This window comes from Schistocerca gregaria, chromosome 1, assembly GCF_023897955.1.
Source record: "Schistocerca gregaria isolate iqSchGreg1 chromosome 1, iqSchGreg1.2, whole genome shotgun sequence".
Lineage (NCBI taxonomy): Eukaryota > Metazoa > Arthropoda > Insecta > Orthoptera > Acrididae > Schistocerca > Schistocerca gregaria.
Genome location: NC_064920.1, coordinates 301,585,997 through 301,605,384, shown reverse-complemented (window position 1 = coordinate 301,605,384; position 19,388 = coordinate 301,585,997). Strand labels below are relative to the sequence as shown.

The 19,388-nt window shown below is 40.7% G+C and overlaps 1 protein-coding gene across 2 annotated transcripts in view; it reads left to right on the top strand.

Moving 5' to 3' along the window:
- The first annotated feature begins 5,717 nt into the window (after positions 1–5,717).
- Positions 5,718–19,388, top strand: part of LOC126342120 (ATP-binding cassette sub-family C member 10) — a 371,444-nt gene continuing 357,773 nt past the window's right edge. Inside the window, exon 1 of one of the 2 annotated variants that reach the window (XM_050001827.1) lies at positions 5,718–5,769. In XM_050001827.1, coding sequence (XP_049857784.1) covers position 5,769 — 1 coding nt within the window. In that variant the 5' untranslated portion in view covers positions 5,718–5,768. The remainder of the gene's footprint in view (positions 5,770–19,388) is intronic. The other variant, XM_050001828.1, reaches the window with a different exon arrangement.

Here is a 19,388-nt window from a genome sequence, read left to right as displayed (position 1 = left end):
TGACATGAAGATTTTCAGATTATATCAATACCTGTATTGCGTGGTGGTCAGAAATGGGAAGCTTCACAACTGATGCACTGCATGTAAAGTGGGACATGTTAGTTATAATGTTGTAAATGCAAGATTTTACACTATTGACCTCTCTAGTGGGCTCATTTATCAGAAATGTCAAGTTAAATTGAGCTAGTATTACCATTAGTTTTTTAGATAGAAAGTCATTGGACAGCAAGTCAATGTTTATATCTCCAGTTAGTGTTATGTTAACCCAGCCATTTTTATTGCAGTGTTTACTGGCAATGTCAACAAGGAGGTCATATAGAACATCAACGAAAATATCTATGTACCAGATGGAAGTCTCTATAGGCCTATAATAATTAAGTTCTCTTTCCCCCACTTATAATTAATTTCTGCTAGTTTTATTACACCATCAATGCTGAAAGCACTTACATCTATTACACTATAATTACTACCACTGGCTGCATAGATAGCTACCCCACCACCACGTTTCTTTTTTCTGCTGAAGGCAGAGCAAAAGATCATGGAGAGTGGCGTACATACACCAATTAGCTCATCTGTGTACCAGTGTTCACTTATAACTAAAACATCAGGATTATCAATTGATGCAATGGTATCCAACTCGTTGTGCTTATTGCCAAGACTTTGAGAGTTCTGCCGAATTAATTTGAAAGTGAGTCTGGATTGTTGAATACTTTATGGCCGTGCCACCCTACCAGACTGGTTGCTTTTAAGAGTACAAGGGTTCCGCTGTATGATATTAGGGCTAAGTTTCTCTTGTTGGACCATACAGTGAGTTTTAGAGCTACCAGGCTGCCCAGCAGTGTTTAAAAGTTTCCCTGGCTTGTCAGCTGTAGCTCTTTGTGTGGGAAGTCCTGTTTGGGTGGGTTGTGCCATTCGATAGCAGTGCACTTATTTACACTGCTTTGTGTGATGTTTCGTCTGATTTCATCAATAATTAATGTACTCACAATCTTTTTACCTCTCTTGTTCATGTGCATACCATGAGTTCTGAGCAGGTTTCTATCTAGGTTACTGACGTTTACCAAAGACACATTGCGAAATTTGTTACATATTGTTGTAAGCCTAACATTTTTTTATGCACTTTCAAGTCCACAATAGATTGGTCCATTAGATCATGTCTCTGTGGAATGTTAACGACAATTACTTTAGTGCCAGTCAACTTACCAAGTGTTGCTTTCATGTGCCAGATAGCGTCATTTGCTTCATTTTTAGCCACATCATTTGTACCACCAATGATAGCGACATAATCATTTACTGGGAACGATTCACTGTCTTGCACAGACGGCTTCACTACAGCAGGAAGAGGTGTACTAGGTTGAATGTGAGCCACAGCTGTGAAGTCGTCTTGGATATTCGCGATGTTTTAAGCTATTGCGCTACCATGACTTTCGGCATATATAAGAATCGGCCCTTCTTGTACTTCTCGCTTCTTCTACTGCCGGTTTGGAACAGTTTCTTGCATACACTTTCGTGGATTACACTGTCATTTCTTTCACGGATTTCACTGTCGTTACATTGAACATTTTGTTTATGTTCACTCACTAGGTTAACATTAATACATGAGTTTGTGACTTGGCGTTTTTTTGGAAGTATCACTGGCAATTTTTTTACAGTTTCAACGGTTGTTTTTGGTTTACACGGGTTTCAATGCTGCAACTTCCACTATCTGCATTTCTTCAAGAATCTGATACCTTTTTTGAGTTATGATAATTGGAAAGCATTCCTTGGTTTTTTATTTAGGCCTACTATTGTTAAACAGTCACTGCCGATCAATTTCGTTCACCTTTTTATGTAGTAATGTAAGCTCAGCTTTTAAACATTGAATTTCACTTATTAAATCTTCCACTAATGCTGAGAATTGGCACTTACAGTCACATCTTTTTGTGTTTGTTGAGTTTTTAAGGCAGCACTAAATACAGTTCCAGCTTGTCGTAATTTCGTCGTTTTCTTTCACTGATAAGTCAATTTTTGCACATCGAAAATGAAACGAATTGTTACATTCGTTGCATGTGATTCCAGTTTTCAACAGTTTTTCGCACTTTCTACACTTTTTATCGACTAAAGAAGTGTTTTTACACGAGCTAAGAACCGTTTCACTACTACTTGGCGCCATCTTGCAGACCATGATCTTGGAGCCGTGAATATTGGGTTTCGCCGTCGACATGGAAGCATGGTCGGGATTTCCCCACGATTTTTTGCCTTTAGGGTTATCGTATTGAGCCCATTTTCATCCCCGGTCACAATGCGATGCAGAAATACCTTCCGTTTTTGCCTCTGAAGCAGGACCCAAATTCCTTCTTTCTGAATCATGCCCATAGCCTTGAGACGTTTTGAAATGTCTTGCTGTGTCTCTCCTGCTAATTGTGCCAATTCTTCTTGAGTTTGACGAGAGCCTTCACTCAGGAATGTTTCCAATCCTGCATCTTCGAAAACATTCTCTCTTCCACCACTATACCGGTCTACGACGTTAAAATCACCGATTTGAAGCGCTGAAACCACTCACGACACGTTCTTTCACTAATAGCGTCCTTACCGTACATACTTGAGAGCATTCGGTGAGACTCAGCCAGTTTTCTTCATATTGAAACAAGACAGTAACACCTCCCACAAATAACAATAATTAGGCTCGTAAACTGGCATTTTCAATCAAGAACAACTTTATAACACAGACACAAATCGACTAATGCTTGAACAAGGTAATGTTGACCTCGGTCCTAGCTAACTGCCTGACAACTGCGATCTGTTTCTTTCGACCGCTAATCACCGTTGTCGCCAACTATCGGCCAATGGCGGAAGCAAATTTGTACTTGTCATCAGCAATGTAAAATTTTGACACTCACTACATCCATGTGAGATTATCACAGTCAGATCCATGTTGTAAGAAATAAATAAATAAATAAAGTCACACTTCACTGATTGTTTCTCAGACACCACATTATTACCAAAGCAGAAAAGACTCAACTGTGCATTTAAATACTACTCTACGAAGGATGCGTTCTATAGCTGTACCATAATGCTGTCTGGTAAGGAATTAGGAACTGTAAACAACACTGTATTTCTTGGAACATAGATACTAAGGTAAGCTTCATAAATAACAAATTAAGTACAACCTGCTGTTGCATGAAAATGCTTATGGCTGCTTAGCGTAAAAAAGGTAAAAAGTGTACATGCTGTAACTGCAGGGAATGCAGAAAATTAGGTGGCTCTAAAGTGGCTCATAACAAGCATATTTCACGTAGCAAACCATGTCCACCACCCTTTGCGTATGGTGCTAGGCGTCACTGAAAATGTAGTGCACCACCAAGCCAGTTGGCACACAACATGTAATCTGAACATTCACGGTAAGAGATCTGCAGGGCAATAATTTCAATATGTTTGTGACATCAAGGGAATAGAGATTTAGGATTGAAGTTTGATGACCTTTATTGGAAAATGCTGTAGTCAATACAGTTGTAGATATTCCAGGCGGGACACACTACAAGTTTTCTGCCTCTTGCAGGGATGTGAACTCATTGCTTTCGGCTATGCAAATGTCTGTTGATAGATGTCGCATAGGGGGCAGCACATGTGCTCACTGTGGAGTCTGGTTTCACACTGTATCAGTTTGTCATCAAGCTCTAGTGTTAGTTTTGAGTGGATCTGACCAGCAGTGCAGTGCTATCCTTGGGAGGAGTGTGCAGATATATACCATGGTTGTAGGGTGGCAGATGGAAATTCTCATGCTGCCCAACGTTTGTACATTCAGAAGTTTCTGAATAGTCGAGTGCCAGATTCATGGTCATTTACTGCCTTCCACTGGTTCCTATTAGAGGCAGCTTCACTTGAGATACATTTTCCACTGACACATTCACATAATAGCACATGTACATGTAATGCCGACTTCATTTTGTGTTAAGGTGTGAAGGCCTGATGGAGTGGTCACCAAGGCAAGGTGTGTACATCAGGGATTGAAGAGGAAGCGTTAGCAATATTGGAAAAACACAGTTATGGTGTGTTGCAGGGGAAATGGATGTAAGTCATTCCACAATTTGGCATGAAGATGATTTTACCCGTAGATGCTTCAGAAGGTTCACATCCTTAACCCAGACGATTTTCCACGTCGAATTGAATTCTGCCAGTGGTTTTTGCAAAGTTATGCCATTCTGAACTGTTTACTTTTATGGGTGAGACATCCTTTACAATAGAGAGTATGCTCAACAATCACAGTCAACCTTTGTGGATATGAGAAAATTGACGAAGAAAACATTATGGATGAATTACAGGCATACTTCAAATAAAGTAATCCTTAACATAACAGTCAAGTTAGGCAAGCAGGAAATACTACAAGCTTTAAACACTAAATTTTTAGGAATTTGGTTAGATCAGCATCTTGAATGGGATAAACATATAGAATGGCTCAATAAAAAAACCTACATAAATGCTATTACATATTAAGAATACTCAAAAATTCCTGCAGTGGAGAAACAGTGATGAGTGCCTATCGTTAATTCATACATAGTCTACTGCAATATGATGTCATATTTTAGGGTTTTTCAAGTCTAGCAAAACACTTCTTTACTATTCAGAAATAAGCAATAACAATTACAAAAGGGATTGCACCCAGGGAGTCCCTTAGGGAGATATTCAAAAGAACTGAAAGTTATGACTTTTCCATACATTTATGTCTACAGAAGTACATGCTTTTTTAAATCCCATCCCCGGCTCTTTTCATTGAACAGTGATTATCACGGCTATGAAACTAGAGAAGCACATAAGAAAGCCCTGTATCAAAAAAATATAATAAACTACCCCAAAATTCATTTTAGTGCCCTCACCTTAAGAGTTAAAAAGAACCAAAGCTGCACAGTTTTAAAAAGGAGTTTTAGAAAATATTTACAAGTGAAAGCTTTTACAGTGTTGAGGAGTACATAAATTTTATGAATTTAATGACATCCAAAACTTAAGTTAAACGTCACTGGATATAATGTAATCTTAGAATATGTTGGCTTTATGTATTGGGTTATCTGTATGGTTTTATATGTATCTGTATGGTTTGCTTTTGTTTGTGTACTTAATTATCTGCAGGAATTGTATACAGACATTTTTATTTAAGTTTTTTTGTGTAAAGATATGACAAGTCCTAAATCACTGTACATGATAAAATGGATGATCAATAAACACATGAATAAATACTTCAAAGTTTTAGTGTGATTTTGTTTGTTTCTACAATTTCTTAAGAAGAGCGTAAGTATAGTTATCTACGTGTAAACATTTGCTTAAAATTTTTTTTGTACGTAAACATTTGTGTCTTATAGTAGATATAAAATTTATAATCATCACATTAATTCTTGCTATCTTATCATCGCATAACAACTGACTTTCCCAATGTACAAAAATGATGAAATAGACCAATAAAATAATCAGAGAAAGCTGTGACTGGAAGCAATTGCGTCTGTACTGCGGATGATTTCCGGCACTCGCTGAATTCTTCTGAGTTGAGAGTTCCCCGCAGAACACAAGGCTGCTCTGTAACACAAGTTTAACTGCTTTTAACTTGTAAGGCTGTCAATCCCACTAGCGTCATAGTGAGCCAGTACGGTGTTTCCACGGCCCATTTGTTTGTTGGTGAGATGGTCGTTATGTTTTCATGGCACAAGTTTCATTGTTTGATGGCGAGCAATATCTTTGTCAGAGTGTTTGACTCATGCGTGGTGTTTTCATTGTCAAAGAGGTATTGCCGGCGTGACAGGAGTAAGTGTGAACGATGTGTAATGCAAATAAAGACTTAAGTGACTTGTTTCTCCTACGTCAGTACTATTTACTACATGAAACGAAACAGAAATAAACTTCTGTCTTCATTATATTTTGGGTACATCTGTGATGAATGAATGGTGGTATGTCGTAGTTGACAAAGCTTCAGTGAGTCTGTTGAATATTCAAAAATGTTGGAAGTTCTGTTGTTGTTTTCCTATTATTGCTGGCTGTCACTAGCTGTTGGAAGTTCTGTTGTTGATTTCCTATTATTGCAGGCTGTCACTAGCTGTCCTTTTCCCGATTACTCAAATCAACAACAATATGTCTTGAGGGGCTGAGTTTATGGATAGTGTTCATAGAAAAGACTTCCACCGCAGTTTTGTTGTGTTTCGTCGTACTATCACATTGCAGATCGTATAATAATCACGTGAACGTGTCTCCACTCGCTATCGATCACCTGCATAAATGGAAATGATTGTGCAGAGAATATATAATTCCTTATTGCTTAATCCCAGGAATGAGTTAGTTGCTGGTATAAGCCACTGTAAGGATTTGGATGAGGAATTGCCTTCCTTAATTCCTGTAGTTCGAATGGCATTGAGTTGCAGCTATCTCATTTCACTAACACTCACCGATATCTTCAATACCTGTCATTTCTCTTACCAGTACCCATTAATTTTAGCTTTTGTGCCTCAATTTTATTCCCATCATATTACTGGCTGTTGTTGAACTCGTGTGTATGGATTATGTACACATGTTGCATTTATCTTTACTGTTAGTAGGAATTGATATTTGTTTGGATTTACATTTCATGGACAGTGTATTTAATATTGAATTCAGTCTTCAAAACAACTACTAGGTTTTCTCTTGTTTACTTCTTTGTTAATAGATTCAGTAATGACACTTCCTTCAGCATGTTGATTATGGATTATTGTGGCTGTATTTTAGTTAAATTTCCACCTTACTCAATACATGCATATGCCAATGACAACTTACACTCTTTAGTAAATTACTCCTGCAGAGAGAGTTTTATTTTATAATATCTGTCTGACATATTCTAACCAGCTGTCATTATTTTTGCTGTTCACAGCTCAGTATGATACGTTACTGATTTCAGAGCAATATAACTCTTCTCCTGACATCCATACAAATGTCAAAGCAATCGACTATGAAATTCAGTGAGCACATTAAATATATATTTTTAATGTGTACAGCAATTGTACAATTGTGTTTATATCAAAGAACTTCTATAATAGGCACCAAACAAATGAGGCTGTACAGCTGTTAAAGATATTGACAGACCTGGACAACCACCTGCCCTATCCTCATGAAGCATGCTTATATAGTCTGTGTGTACAAATATTTTTGATGTATTTATTTTCATTATATTGTGATGACAAGTACTGTATCATTGTAAGATGATCCCAGGGTGAATGGATAAATGTATTGGGTTTCCTCCTTTACATGCATGCAGGTCAAGAAGAGAGAAAAGAGAACCACCTGTCTGAATATCAAGAGCTCAGATGTAAAACCACTTCTAAGCAAAGAAGGGAAAGTGGAAGGAGTATGTAGAGGGTCTCTACAAGGGTGATGGACTTGACGGCAATATTATGGAAATGGTAGAGTCATGTAGATGAAGATGAAATGGGAGATATAATATTGTGTGAAGAATTTCACAGAACACTGAAAGACCTAAGTTGAACAAGGCCCCTGGAGTATATAATATTCCTTTAGAACTACTGATGTCCTTGGGAGAGCCAGTCATATCAAAACTCTACCATCTGGCAAACAATATGTGTGAGACAGGTGAAATACCCTCAAGCTTCAAGAAGAATATAATAATTCAAATCTCAAAGAAAGCAGGCGTTGACAGATGTGATAATTACTGAACTATCTCTTTAATAAGTTTCCGGCTGCAAAATACTAACTCGAATTCTTTACAGGCAAATGTAAAAACTGGTAGAAGCAGACCTCGGGAAAGATCAGTTTGGATTCCGTAGAAATGTTGGAACATGCGAAGCTATACTGATCCTATGACTTATCATAGCCACGTCATCATTAAAGCTGTGTGCTGGACCAAGACTCAAACTCAGAGCACTTGCCCGTGAAAGGCAAAGGTCCTGAGTTTAAGTCTCGGTCCGGCACACAGTTTTAATCTGCCAGGAAGTTTCATATCAGTGCACACTCCACTGCAGAGTGAAAATTCATTCTGGAAGCGTATCATCATAACGTCAATAGAGCTTACTGTGTTAACTTCGTGGCGTACATGCTTCTTAAGACTTGTGGGTTGTCACAGGCATATATCTTAATGTCGATATATCTGTTCATATGTTTATAATGTCTTCTTTCCCTACATACATGCAAAATAGATTTGTACAATATGTATTGTATGCGTACACTATTTGAAATGCATGCTGCAGTCTATAGTCAATTGACATAATAGTTATATGGGTGTCTGAAATTGGAGTTACATCACTCTTAAATTGATAAGGTGATGTACATATGAACAGGAAAAATGAAGTCAGCTGACTGAAACATGTCAGACATACACTGATCAGCCAGAACATTATGACCACCGACCTACTATCAGTATAAATCCATCCAGATGATAGCAACATCACCTGTTGAGAAATGACTGCTAGTGACACACACACACACACACACACACACACACACACACACACACACACACCACACATGGTGCATATAGTATCAATGAGAGTGATGTCTGTGTGTAGGGTAGGATGAGTTTGCTGAGAGCTGATTGTGATGGTCCAGGGGCTCGGCAAGAGCACCTGGGAAACTGCACAACTTATTGGGCGTTAGAAAAGTCCTGTGATGAGTGTTTTCAACACATAGTGAAACCAAGGTGAAACCCTGTCCATGCATCGTGGGCTTGGGTGGCCAACCCTCATTACAGATCATGGACGTTGTAAGCTGAGCAGACTGGTAAAACTGTGGTGGAACTAACATCAGACTTTAATGCTGGGTGGAGTACAAGTGTGTATGACCACACTACGCACTGAGCACTCCCAACCATGGGTCTCTGCAGCCGACGATCCGTGGGTGTCTCAGTGTTAAGGGTGATTCCCTGGAGACTCATGTTACATTTTGAAATCAGTGGTTAATTATGTTGACTCTCTTATCAATCTATAAATCTATATTTTCTTTTGTAAATCATCATGATGCATTGTATTATTCAGGCAAAGACTTGAATTAATATTTAAGCAGTGAAGAGCATTGACATTTAAGAACAAGAAAGTAATTTATATACAAATTTGGGACATCTTATTGCTAATGTACAGTTTAGGTCAAAAGTGTCCTCAAACTGGGGTATGGAACCGGTTTTTATCATAGAAATTGCAAAGGTTGGCATTCAAAGGTCACAGAGTTCTAAGAATATTCATACCATGTAAAATATTGTAATATGTTGAAAAAAGTGTGCGACTCATTGTTACGCGACTCATGTTACTTGCTACTTACACCTGGAAAAAGCTTTTCCTGCGAGTAGAGAAATATAAATATGACATTATTTACCAAATAAGATAAAGTTGACATTAACATTTAATTTTTTAAACACTATGAAAAATTATAAGAGTATGACAACTGGAAGAATAAACTGTAAATTCAATTAAAATTCAAAGAATTGAAAATATCCTCTTGCATTGACATCATTTGGATTAATTTTCTTTATAATTTTGTCCTGTGTGTACAGTATTTCATCACATTTTGCAGGCAATTTCCAGGAGTGATCACCACACTCCATGCACTGATTAGATGAGAGTTTCCAAAAATTGCCTGTACCTCTCCACCATAGAATTTACCATCATATTCTGCATTGTACCTGACTCCAAATTTTACACTTTCTATGGTCTCTTCAGTATGATGGTGCACAGCAGGGAAATTCTTTGGAGACAGCAGATATGTTTGTAGTACTCCTTTCTTATAGTGAAAGGAGTGAAGGCTTTTTATGTTTGGTACTGATGGTGCTAAAGAAAATATTTGAGCCAAATTGAGTTTCACGTTGATTCCTTCAATTTCATCAGTAGACATATGAATAATCTGCGTAGTTGTGGTACTTGCAGGTGCCAGGGCAAAAGTTAATGCATCACCTACTTTGAATTTTTGCCTTTTTAGTGCATTCTACACTTGCAATTTCACTACTGCACCAATTCCATCTACAGCTCCTTTACTGTGGGATGTAGCAAAAAAAGTTACAATAGAATGATTGAAGTTGAGGTACAGCAGCACTGTTTGTCTTTAAATTGTGAGGCAGGTCCATCTGAGCAGATTGGAACCATCACATTTCCAGGTATAGTTGACAGTACCTTGCTAATGTATGCAATCACATTATCCTTGGAGTGGGTTAAGTTTTCTGAAAGAACGACAAGTGGATGATGAGAACCTGAATGCCACAGTGACACAGTGAAAATACTAACTTTTGGTTATGCACTTTGCACCTCATAATGATAAACCCAAGTGTTATTTCGGAATCATTTCATTCGGCCGATAATAAGATGCAGACTGAGCTCTCTTCATATAGCAATAAAGAAGAGACTTAGGAATTATAGAAATTATGTAGTTAGTTAGTTACTTCCATGTTCCATGGATCATTTTGCATGAAAAATCATCATGATGTCGAACGAGGAATTTTAAATTCAAATTTCAAATTAATTTGTACATCTATTTGTACCCCAAACATCACCATATAATTTTTTTCCAAAATGAAAACAAGATATACAGGTTGAGTTAGCAATTACTACTTACCACCTTTTACACATTACAAACATAGAAATTCTTCTGTGGAATAGGAGGAGTTGGCAAGAAGAAACTGATTCGGTGTATTTTCAAATTTTACCTTGCTGTCTGTCAGACATTTTATATCAGTGGATAAGTGCTCAAAAATTTTTGTTTGCAGCATTTTGCACCATTTTCTGTGCTACAGACAACCCTAATGTTGAGTAATTACTGTCATTTTTTCTTCTCATAGTTATATACCTCATTGTTCCTTTTGAACTGTAGTGGATTATTTACAGTAAACTTCATGAGGGAATAAATATACTGTGAAGCAGTAGTCAGAATGCCCAAAACCTTAAACAGATGTCTACAAGATGATCATGGGTGAGCACCCCATATTATTCTTACAGCATATTTTTGGGAAGTGAAGAACTTCTTTTTTAAAGTAAAATTACCCCTGAATGTTATTCCATGTGACATTACTGAATGAAAGTAATCAAAACATGGCACCTTACTGATTTCTCTCTACCCAAAATTTGCTACGATTCTAAGTGCGAATGGGGCTGAACTAAGTTGTTTTAGGAGTTCCAAAATGTGTTTTTTCCAATTTAAATTCTGATCAATATGGACACCTAAGAATATTGAAGTTTCCACCCTAAGTATTATTTCATCACCATGTGTTACACTTATCACTGGTGCAGTACCCCTAGAGATGCAGAACTGAATATGATGTGTCTTTGTGAAATCCAAGGTGAGACCACTCGTAGAAAACCAGTCAATGGTACTTTTGAGAACTTTGCTCACCGTTTCTTCCATTTCGGTATGTATACAGGGAGTGATTACAATACTGGTGTCATCTGTGAAAAGAACCAATTCTACTTGTTGTACATTAGATGATAGATTGTTTACATATATGAGAAACAGTAGTGGACCTAGGATTGATCCTTGGGGAACTCCATGTGTGATTTCTCCAAAGTCAGAATTATGTCCCTGTATTGCGTTGGTTGAACTACTATGAAGTACAGCTTTCTGCATTCTTTTGGTTATCTAAGACATGATTCATTGGTTGGCTATAACATCAGTCCCATAAAACTTCAAATTATCTAGCCGTATACTATGATTCACATGATCAAGAGCCTTGGATAGGTCACAGAAAATACCTACCAGAGCTATTTTGTTATTTAATGCTTGTAATATCTGGTGTATGAACATGTAAATGGCATTCTCAGTAGAAAACCCTTCTGAACCCCAAACTGTGATTTGCTGAGGATATTGTTGTTTCCAAGGTGAGATACTGTTGTAGAATACATCACCTTCTCAAAAATTTTGGAACGTGAGCTCAACAGTGAAACAGATTGGTAGTTACTGACTTCTCTGTTATCACCTTTTGTAAAGAGGGGTTTGACAATGGCACATTTTAGTCTCACTACAAGAATGCCTTGAGTTAGTGATGCATTACATATTTTGGACAATACCAGACTTATTATATGGGAACAAATATTTTGTACTCTATTGGAACCACCATAAAAACCAGAAGAGCTTTTAGTCTTGATAGGATGTATGACCCCTTATAATTTCAGAAATAGAAGTTAGTGGTGCATTCATATGATGTAATTTTATGAGAGTTACTTGTTCAACATATTGTTGTGACCTTTCTCTTGAACTGTTGGTCCCTATGCTTTCTACTATGTTTAAGAAATGATTATTAAATACATTTGCTTCCTGTGACTTGTTATTTATAACACTTCCATTCAATTTAGTAGTAATGTTATCTTCTTCCGTGCTTGGTTGTCCTGTCTCTTGCATCACTATATTCCATATTGCCTTAACTCTGTTGTCAGACATACTGATTTCTGACATAATGTGCATGTTTCTTGATTTTTAATAACCTTTCTTAGTAATTTTGATTACTTTTTGTTGCGCATAACTACTACAGGGTCTCTACTTGTTCTTGCCAAAGGATACATTTCTGTTCTCCTTTGACAAAATACTTTAATTCCCTTAGTGAGCCACGATTTTTTACATGGCTGTTTAATTTCCCATCTGATTAGCTTATACGGAAAGCTATTTTCGAATACTGGTATGAATTTATCGTGTAATAGATCAAATTTTATATTGGCATTTGGTTCTTTATAAAATTCATCCCAGGTTGTCTCTTGTAAACCACACTTAAAAACATTCGTCTTGCAGTCATTAATGATTCTGATTGACTGCCACTGAGATGTATCCTCATTGTAAGGCACTATGTCATTTATCCTGACTGACTGTGCATCATGATCAGAGAGAGCATTTGTTTCTGGATAAACAGTTATTTTCTTGCTTTGTGCCTAGTCAAAGAAAACATGAAATAGGGACCTACTGTCTTCTGTTTTTACTGTCTGTATTTCACTATATCAACTGCAGAGCCTTCTTCTTTGACTTTAATAATTTTAGAGCCCTTTTCTTCTATCTTCCAAACATACCACGATAAATTCACAATTTCTAGGTCATAAATTTTAAAAGTCTTTTTTGAAACCTCTACCATTCCAACATGTGTTACATTCATTCTGCCAACAAAGCTCGCTGGGTGGCTGGCATATGATAATTGATAAAAATGTGTTGCTGTCAGCTGGAATATTATCATGTTTCTTATAAAGGCTGCTGATAGCATTTATGAAATTTTCATGATATTTACATGGACATATGTTATGAGGTAGTTTGCTGCTTAACTGAACGTGTGATGGTTGTATTTCTGCAAACTTAGATTGTTTGCATAAGGTACAGGACTAAGTGACAAATATGAACTGTTCTTCACATTATTTTCTTTACCACTATTGTGTAGAAACCAGTTACCAAGTATCTAGTTTCACAACTAAGGTCTCTATTTTGTGGACTGCTGCCATGACTGAGTGTTTCTGACTTTTCACTTGATGAATTTCCACACAAGTCACTGAATAGCTTACAAACAACTATGACTTTATGCTGTGGTGAAGATGGCAAGAAAAAATTGGCTTGAGCCTTGGCTTTACCCAGTGCACTGTGTGTCTTATATGGTGACAAACCAGCTTTGAAGGGCTGCTGATCTTGCATCTTACGTTGCCTATATTTTCTAACTCTCTCCCCTTAGTTTTGGCTCTTCTTTCTTCTAATAACAGTTGTTGCTTGTGTTGATTCATCTGCAGGAACTTTTGTTTGTGCTTCTGGTGACTTACTCTAGCTTCTTCCAGATGCTGCTTCTTAAATTCTTCATATTATTCTTCACTTTTTAAATTTTTCCCTTGTCTTTTTCTGTCTTTCTACTTGTGGCATTGTCTGATGAATCCTGGTATCTTCTTCATTATGCTGATGGGAGGGCTCGAATCTGTTGGTTTCCAGGGGAACAGCTTCTTGACACCTGTACTGCAGAATGGAGACAAGCTGGTGGCAGCTCCAGTATGCTCTGGGGAACATTCATGTGGGTACCATGATGGTCAAGGAGTACCGTACACTGCTTGGAGACCAAGTAATCCCTTCATAATGATCTTGCCTTCCAAAGGCAATGACATTTATCAACAAGATAATGTGCTATGCCACAGGGTCAGGAATATGATGTAGTGGTTAGAGGAGCATGATGACGAGTTCCAATTGATTTCCTGGCTACCAACTCACCAGATCTGAACCTGATTGAACACATCTGGGATGTGATTGAATGTGGTGTCAGAACTTGTTGCCCCACCCCCACCCACCCCTTAATTAGGTGACTTCTGTGTGCAGATGTGGTGCCAGTTCCCTCTAGTGACCTACCAGAGCCTCGTTGCTTCCATGCCATGATGCAACACTGCTGTTACACGTGTCAGAGGTGGACATACTTGCTATTAAGCTGGTGGTCATAATGTTCTGGCTGATCATGGTATATTATTATTTTTTCAGTATAAGGCAGTTTAAATAGTGTCCGTTAATGCATTTTCTTTTTTACCCTACCTAAATGATTTAAAGATCTCCATTAAGGTACAGAAAATAGTTTCTGTGAAGTAAAGTCTCCTGATCAAACCCCTGACAAAACCCCTTTTCCAAGTAGAGGTCCAAGTAAAATGGGGAACCTAGTGCTTCATCTCTAAAGCCTTTGCTGTGTGAACTGTTCATTCTCTTCATGTGACTAAATAACAGTTGTATGTTAATTGTAGGACTAAGTTAGGTCCATGGATTGACGCGCGCGCACACACACACACACACACACACACACACACACACACACACACACACACACACACACATTAACATCTACTTTTCTCACAGATGTTGATGAAATGGAGTGATAACTGTGTATATATTCCAAACAAAGTTGTAACTCCTACTCATTACTATGTTCTACAGCCACTTCTGAAACTAGGTTATGCCTGACCTGGTTTGTTGCACAGTATTACGAAAAGGCTAGATTGCTACTCACCATATAGTGGAGTTGCAGATAGGCGCAATGAAAAGACTGCTAAACAAGCGAGCTTTTGCCCAAAACGCCTTCTTCTGAAGTAGACACATTCATGCAAGCACAACTCACACATTCATGACCACTAACCCTGGCCACAGAGACTGGATTGCGAGCAACTGCCCATGATGGGAGAAACCGTCTTGGTGGTGGGGCTTAAGGAGCAACCTAGGATGTGGAAGGGGAGGAATAACAGGGTAGGAATGTGTGACGGTAAAGTACTGTTGTGGAAGCGCGCAGACACTTGGTGGGGACAGAGTAGGACAGCTAGGTGCAGTTGGAAGGTTAAGATGGTGCATGGGGGGATGGAGGGAGCAGAAAAGGAGAGAAGTAAAAAGATTGTGGGTGCGTTAGTGGAATAGAAGGCTGTTTAGTGCTAGATTTGGAGTGAGGAAGGTGATACGTGGGTGAAGGACAGTGACTAATGAAGGTTGAGGCCAGGGGAACATAGGATATATTGCAGTGCAATTAAAAAAAACGCTGGTGGTGCTAGGAACAATCCATATGGCACAGGCTGTGAAGCAATCGCGGAAGTGAAGAACAATGTGTTGGGCAGCATGCTCAGCAACTGGTTGCTCCAACTTTTTCTTGGCCACAGTTTGTTGTTGGCAATTCAATCGGACAGATAGCTTGTTGATTTTCATGCCCATGCCCACACGGAATGCAGCACAATGTGTCACAGCTTAGCTTGTAGATCATACAACTGTTTTCACAGGTAGCCCTGCCTTTGATAGGATAGGTGATGCTTGTGACTGGACGGGAGTAGGTGGTGTTGGGATCACGTAGGGGGCGGTATTGCACCTAGGTCTATTACAGTGATATGAGCCACGAGGCAAGGGCTAGGGAACTAGGGAGGAGTGATGGAATAGGGGTGCACGGAAATATTATGTTGGTGTGGTGGATTGTAGAATACCATTGTGGGAGGGGTGGGAAGGATAATGGGTAGGACATTCCTCATTTCAAAGCACAATGAAAGGTACTCTAAACCCTGGTGGAGAATACGATTCAATTGCTACAGTCCTAGGTGGTACAGTGCCATGAGGGAATGCTGCTTTGTGGCGGGTGGTGGTTCTTGGGGAGATGGTGAGTGGCTGTAGAGAGGAGGCATGGGGGATCTATTTCTGTGATAGATTGGTAGTGTAATTTTGCTCTGTGATGGCTTCAGTGAGACCCTTGATATATTTGGAAAGAGGCTGCTTGTCACTACAGATTCGACAGCCACGAGTGGTTAGGCTATATGGAAGGGACTTCTTAGTATGGAATGAGTGACAACTGTTGAAATACCCTCAGGGGGCTCAGCATTTAGTTGCTGGGTACAGGCTTGGTGATCCCGGGGTCCCTGAGCTGGGGAATGGGAAGCGCCACCAGTCCTGAATACCATAAACTCTGAGCGTGCTTCAACGACCACCGTAAGGCGTGATGGTGGAACGTTGTACAGTACAGAGCCCGGAGATCTTGGCTTAACTGCCTGGGTCGCGAGGATGGTATAAACCTCTATAAAAAAAAAAAAAAAACCTCGATCTCAAGGTGTGCTGTGTGCCGAGGAGATGCTTGGCCGTTGACATAGAACAGTTGCTAGCGGGTGACCTCTGGGGAACTTGCCGCCTCCTGATTGTATTAGGCTTACCCAGGCAAGCGGGGCTCTGACTGGGTGGACATTCCTTTCCGTAGCTGCTCGTGGGACCACCATGAAAAGAAATACGAATAGTGTGCAAGTAAGAGTCTCTAAGAAAGGAAAGTTCAATGCTTTAACGTATGACCCCCAATCGTTCCCTTCCTTGCCCACACCAGGGGAGGAACGGCGGTCTAAATTACCTGGTGAGATGTATTCTCCTCAATTTCTGGTTTGCAGCTGAGCGGATCTGGAGTCGTTTTTGACCATAAAGCCTCAGTTTTTTGTGGGAAATTTAGAGGACAAGTTTGGAGAAGACGAGGGCATGTCTAAAATGAGGTCTGGAGCAGTCCTCATACAGATAGCATCCACAGCACAGTCATGGGCATTGCTTGCTTGTTTCAAGCTCGGTGATGTTGCAGTCTCCATTACGCCTCATAAGAACCTCAATATGGTTCAGGGACTTATTTTGCATTGTGACCTGTTGTTGCAGTCTGACGACGAGTTCCGTGCAAATCTGGAACGCCGTGGTGTCCACTTTTTACGACGTGTCTTCAGGGAACCTAAAGATAGTAGGATCGCCACCGGCACCTTAATCTTGGCTTTCAAGGGTGACACCCTGCTTGAGAAGGTCAAGGTGATGATATAACGATGTGACGTTAAGCCCTACGTCCCTCCTCCCATGCGCTGCTTTAAGTGCTGGAGGTTTGGGCATATGTCATTGAGATTTGACGCCAACCCTACCTGTCAGGATTGTGGACTTGCCTCCCACCTCAATGTCCCATGTTCGCCGCCCCCTGTTTGTGTCAACTGCAGACAGAAACATTCACCTTGCTCGTCAGACTACGCGGTTTATCAAAAAGAACGGAAGATTATGGAGTATAAGACCTTGGACAGGCTCTCTTACACAGAGGCTAAACGCAAGTACAACCGACTTCACCCTGTGTGCATTTCATCGACGTATGCTGCAGCAACTTCGATGTCGCCATCCCTGGTGATAAGCCCCCAAGCTCGGCCGCTTTTTGTGGGCCCTTCAGCCCGGCCATCTATTCGTGCCCTCCTGGTAGTTGGGGGAACATCCTCTTCCATTGCACCCCTGTTTTCAACATCGGGGGTAGCAACCCCTTGTTCTGTGGGGACTTCAGTCCCCACCTCTGAGCCGGAGAAGTGCCTGCCTTCTCTAGTTCCCCTTGTGCAGAAGGGATCGCTTGGTGTCCTCCCTTCCATGGTTACTGCCCCTCCAGACGTCAGCCAGTGGCTGAAAAAGCACCACCTGAGGGCCAAAGGGCTTCCAGGTCTTCCTCGGTCCATGAGACAGGGTTGGAAAAGCCCACCCAGCCTGATAAACCAAAGGACAAGCGGGACCCTACCAAAAAGAAGAAAAATCATAAGGAGAAGGACATAGAGACAGAAAAGGAGTTCACCACTGCACCTGAAGATGATGTGGAGCATCTAGCGTCCACTCAGGAGCCAGATGTTGCTCGACCTGCAGCTCCTATGGAAGTTGATCAGGCTCCCCCCCTCCCCTCGGGGTCTTTCATGTCTTCACAGTCAGATACCGTTATCCTTCAATGGAATTGCTGTGGTTTTTTCCACCACCTTGCTGAGTTGAAACAGCTTTTGTGCCGTTTCCCTGCCACTTGTCTGGCCCTACAGGAAACCTGGTGTCCTGTTCGGTGGACCCCCTCCCTCTGTGGCTACCGGGGTTACTATAAGAACCACGCAGAATACGACAGGGTGTCTGCCAGTGTCTGTGTTTATGTTATTGCCACCGTTCCTAGTGCCCCAGTGCCACTTCACACGGCTCTCTAGGCTGTGGCTGTTTGAATCCGGGCAGGAATGGAGCTTACCATCTGTTCCCTCTACCTTCCCCCCGGATGAGGTTGTCCGTCTTGCTGACCTAGCTGCCTTGTTCACCCAGCTCCCCCCACCATTCCTTCTTTTGGGGGACTTTAATGCCCACCACCCTTTATGGGGTGGGGCCCAGATCTTGGGCCAGGGTAGGAATGTTGAGGCTCTCTTGGCACAGCAGGACATTTGCCTCCTTAACACTGGTGCTCCCACATATTTTAGCTTGACTCATGGCACATGACCCCTCTCTTAGTAGCCCAGGTCTTCTTCCATACCTCAGTTGGAGGGTCCACGATGACCTCTGTGGTAGCGACCGCTTTCCTATCCTGGTTTCTCTTCTTCAATCCCAACCCCCTGACCAGCTGCCACGATGGTCTCTTCGTGAAGCTGATTGGGCAGCCTACACCTCAGCTACTATGGCCATTGCTCCACTTCCTGGTGACATAGATTTGGCAGTGGACGAGGTCTCTATGGCCATTGTTTCTGCTGCCGAGGCAACTGTCCCCTGTTCTTCAAGTACCCTAAGGCGTAAGTCAGTCCCTTGGTGGACACCAGATATTGCAGAAGCTATCCAGGACTGCCTGTGAGCCCTGCAACGACACCGGCTTCATCCTTACCTAGAGAATCTGGTTGCCTTTAAACGGCTGCAGGCATGGGCTTGGCGGTTAATCCGGTGGAGCAACAGGACTGCTGGGAACGATATGTTGCCACCATGGGTTCTCGCACCTCCCCATCACAGGTGTGGTCACGGGTTCAGCGCATTTTTGGCTTTCGCCCTCATGCGTCTGTCCCTTGCCTTTCTCTTCGGGGTACACTTTGTACTGACCCAATCGCCATTGCCGAACATCTGTCAGAGTACTTCGCTTGTAGTTCTGTGACAGCAAGCTACAGCACAGAATTCCACGCCATTAAAGAGCAGGCTGAGCGTACGGAGTTGTCGTTTCGCACGCACCGCTGGGAACGATAAAATGCCCC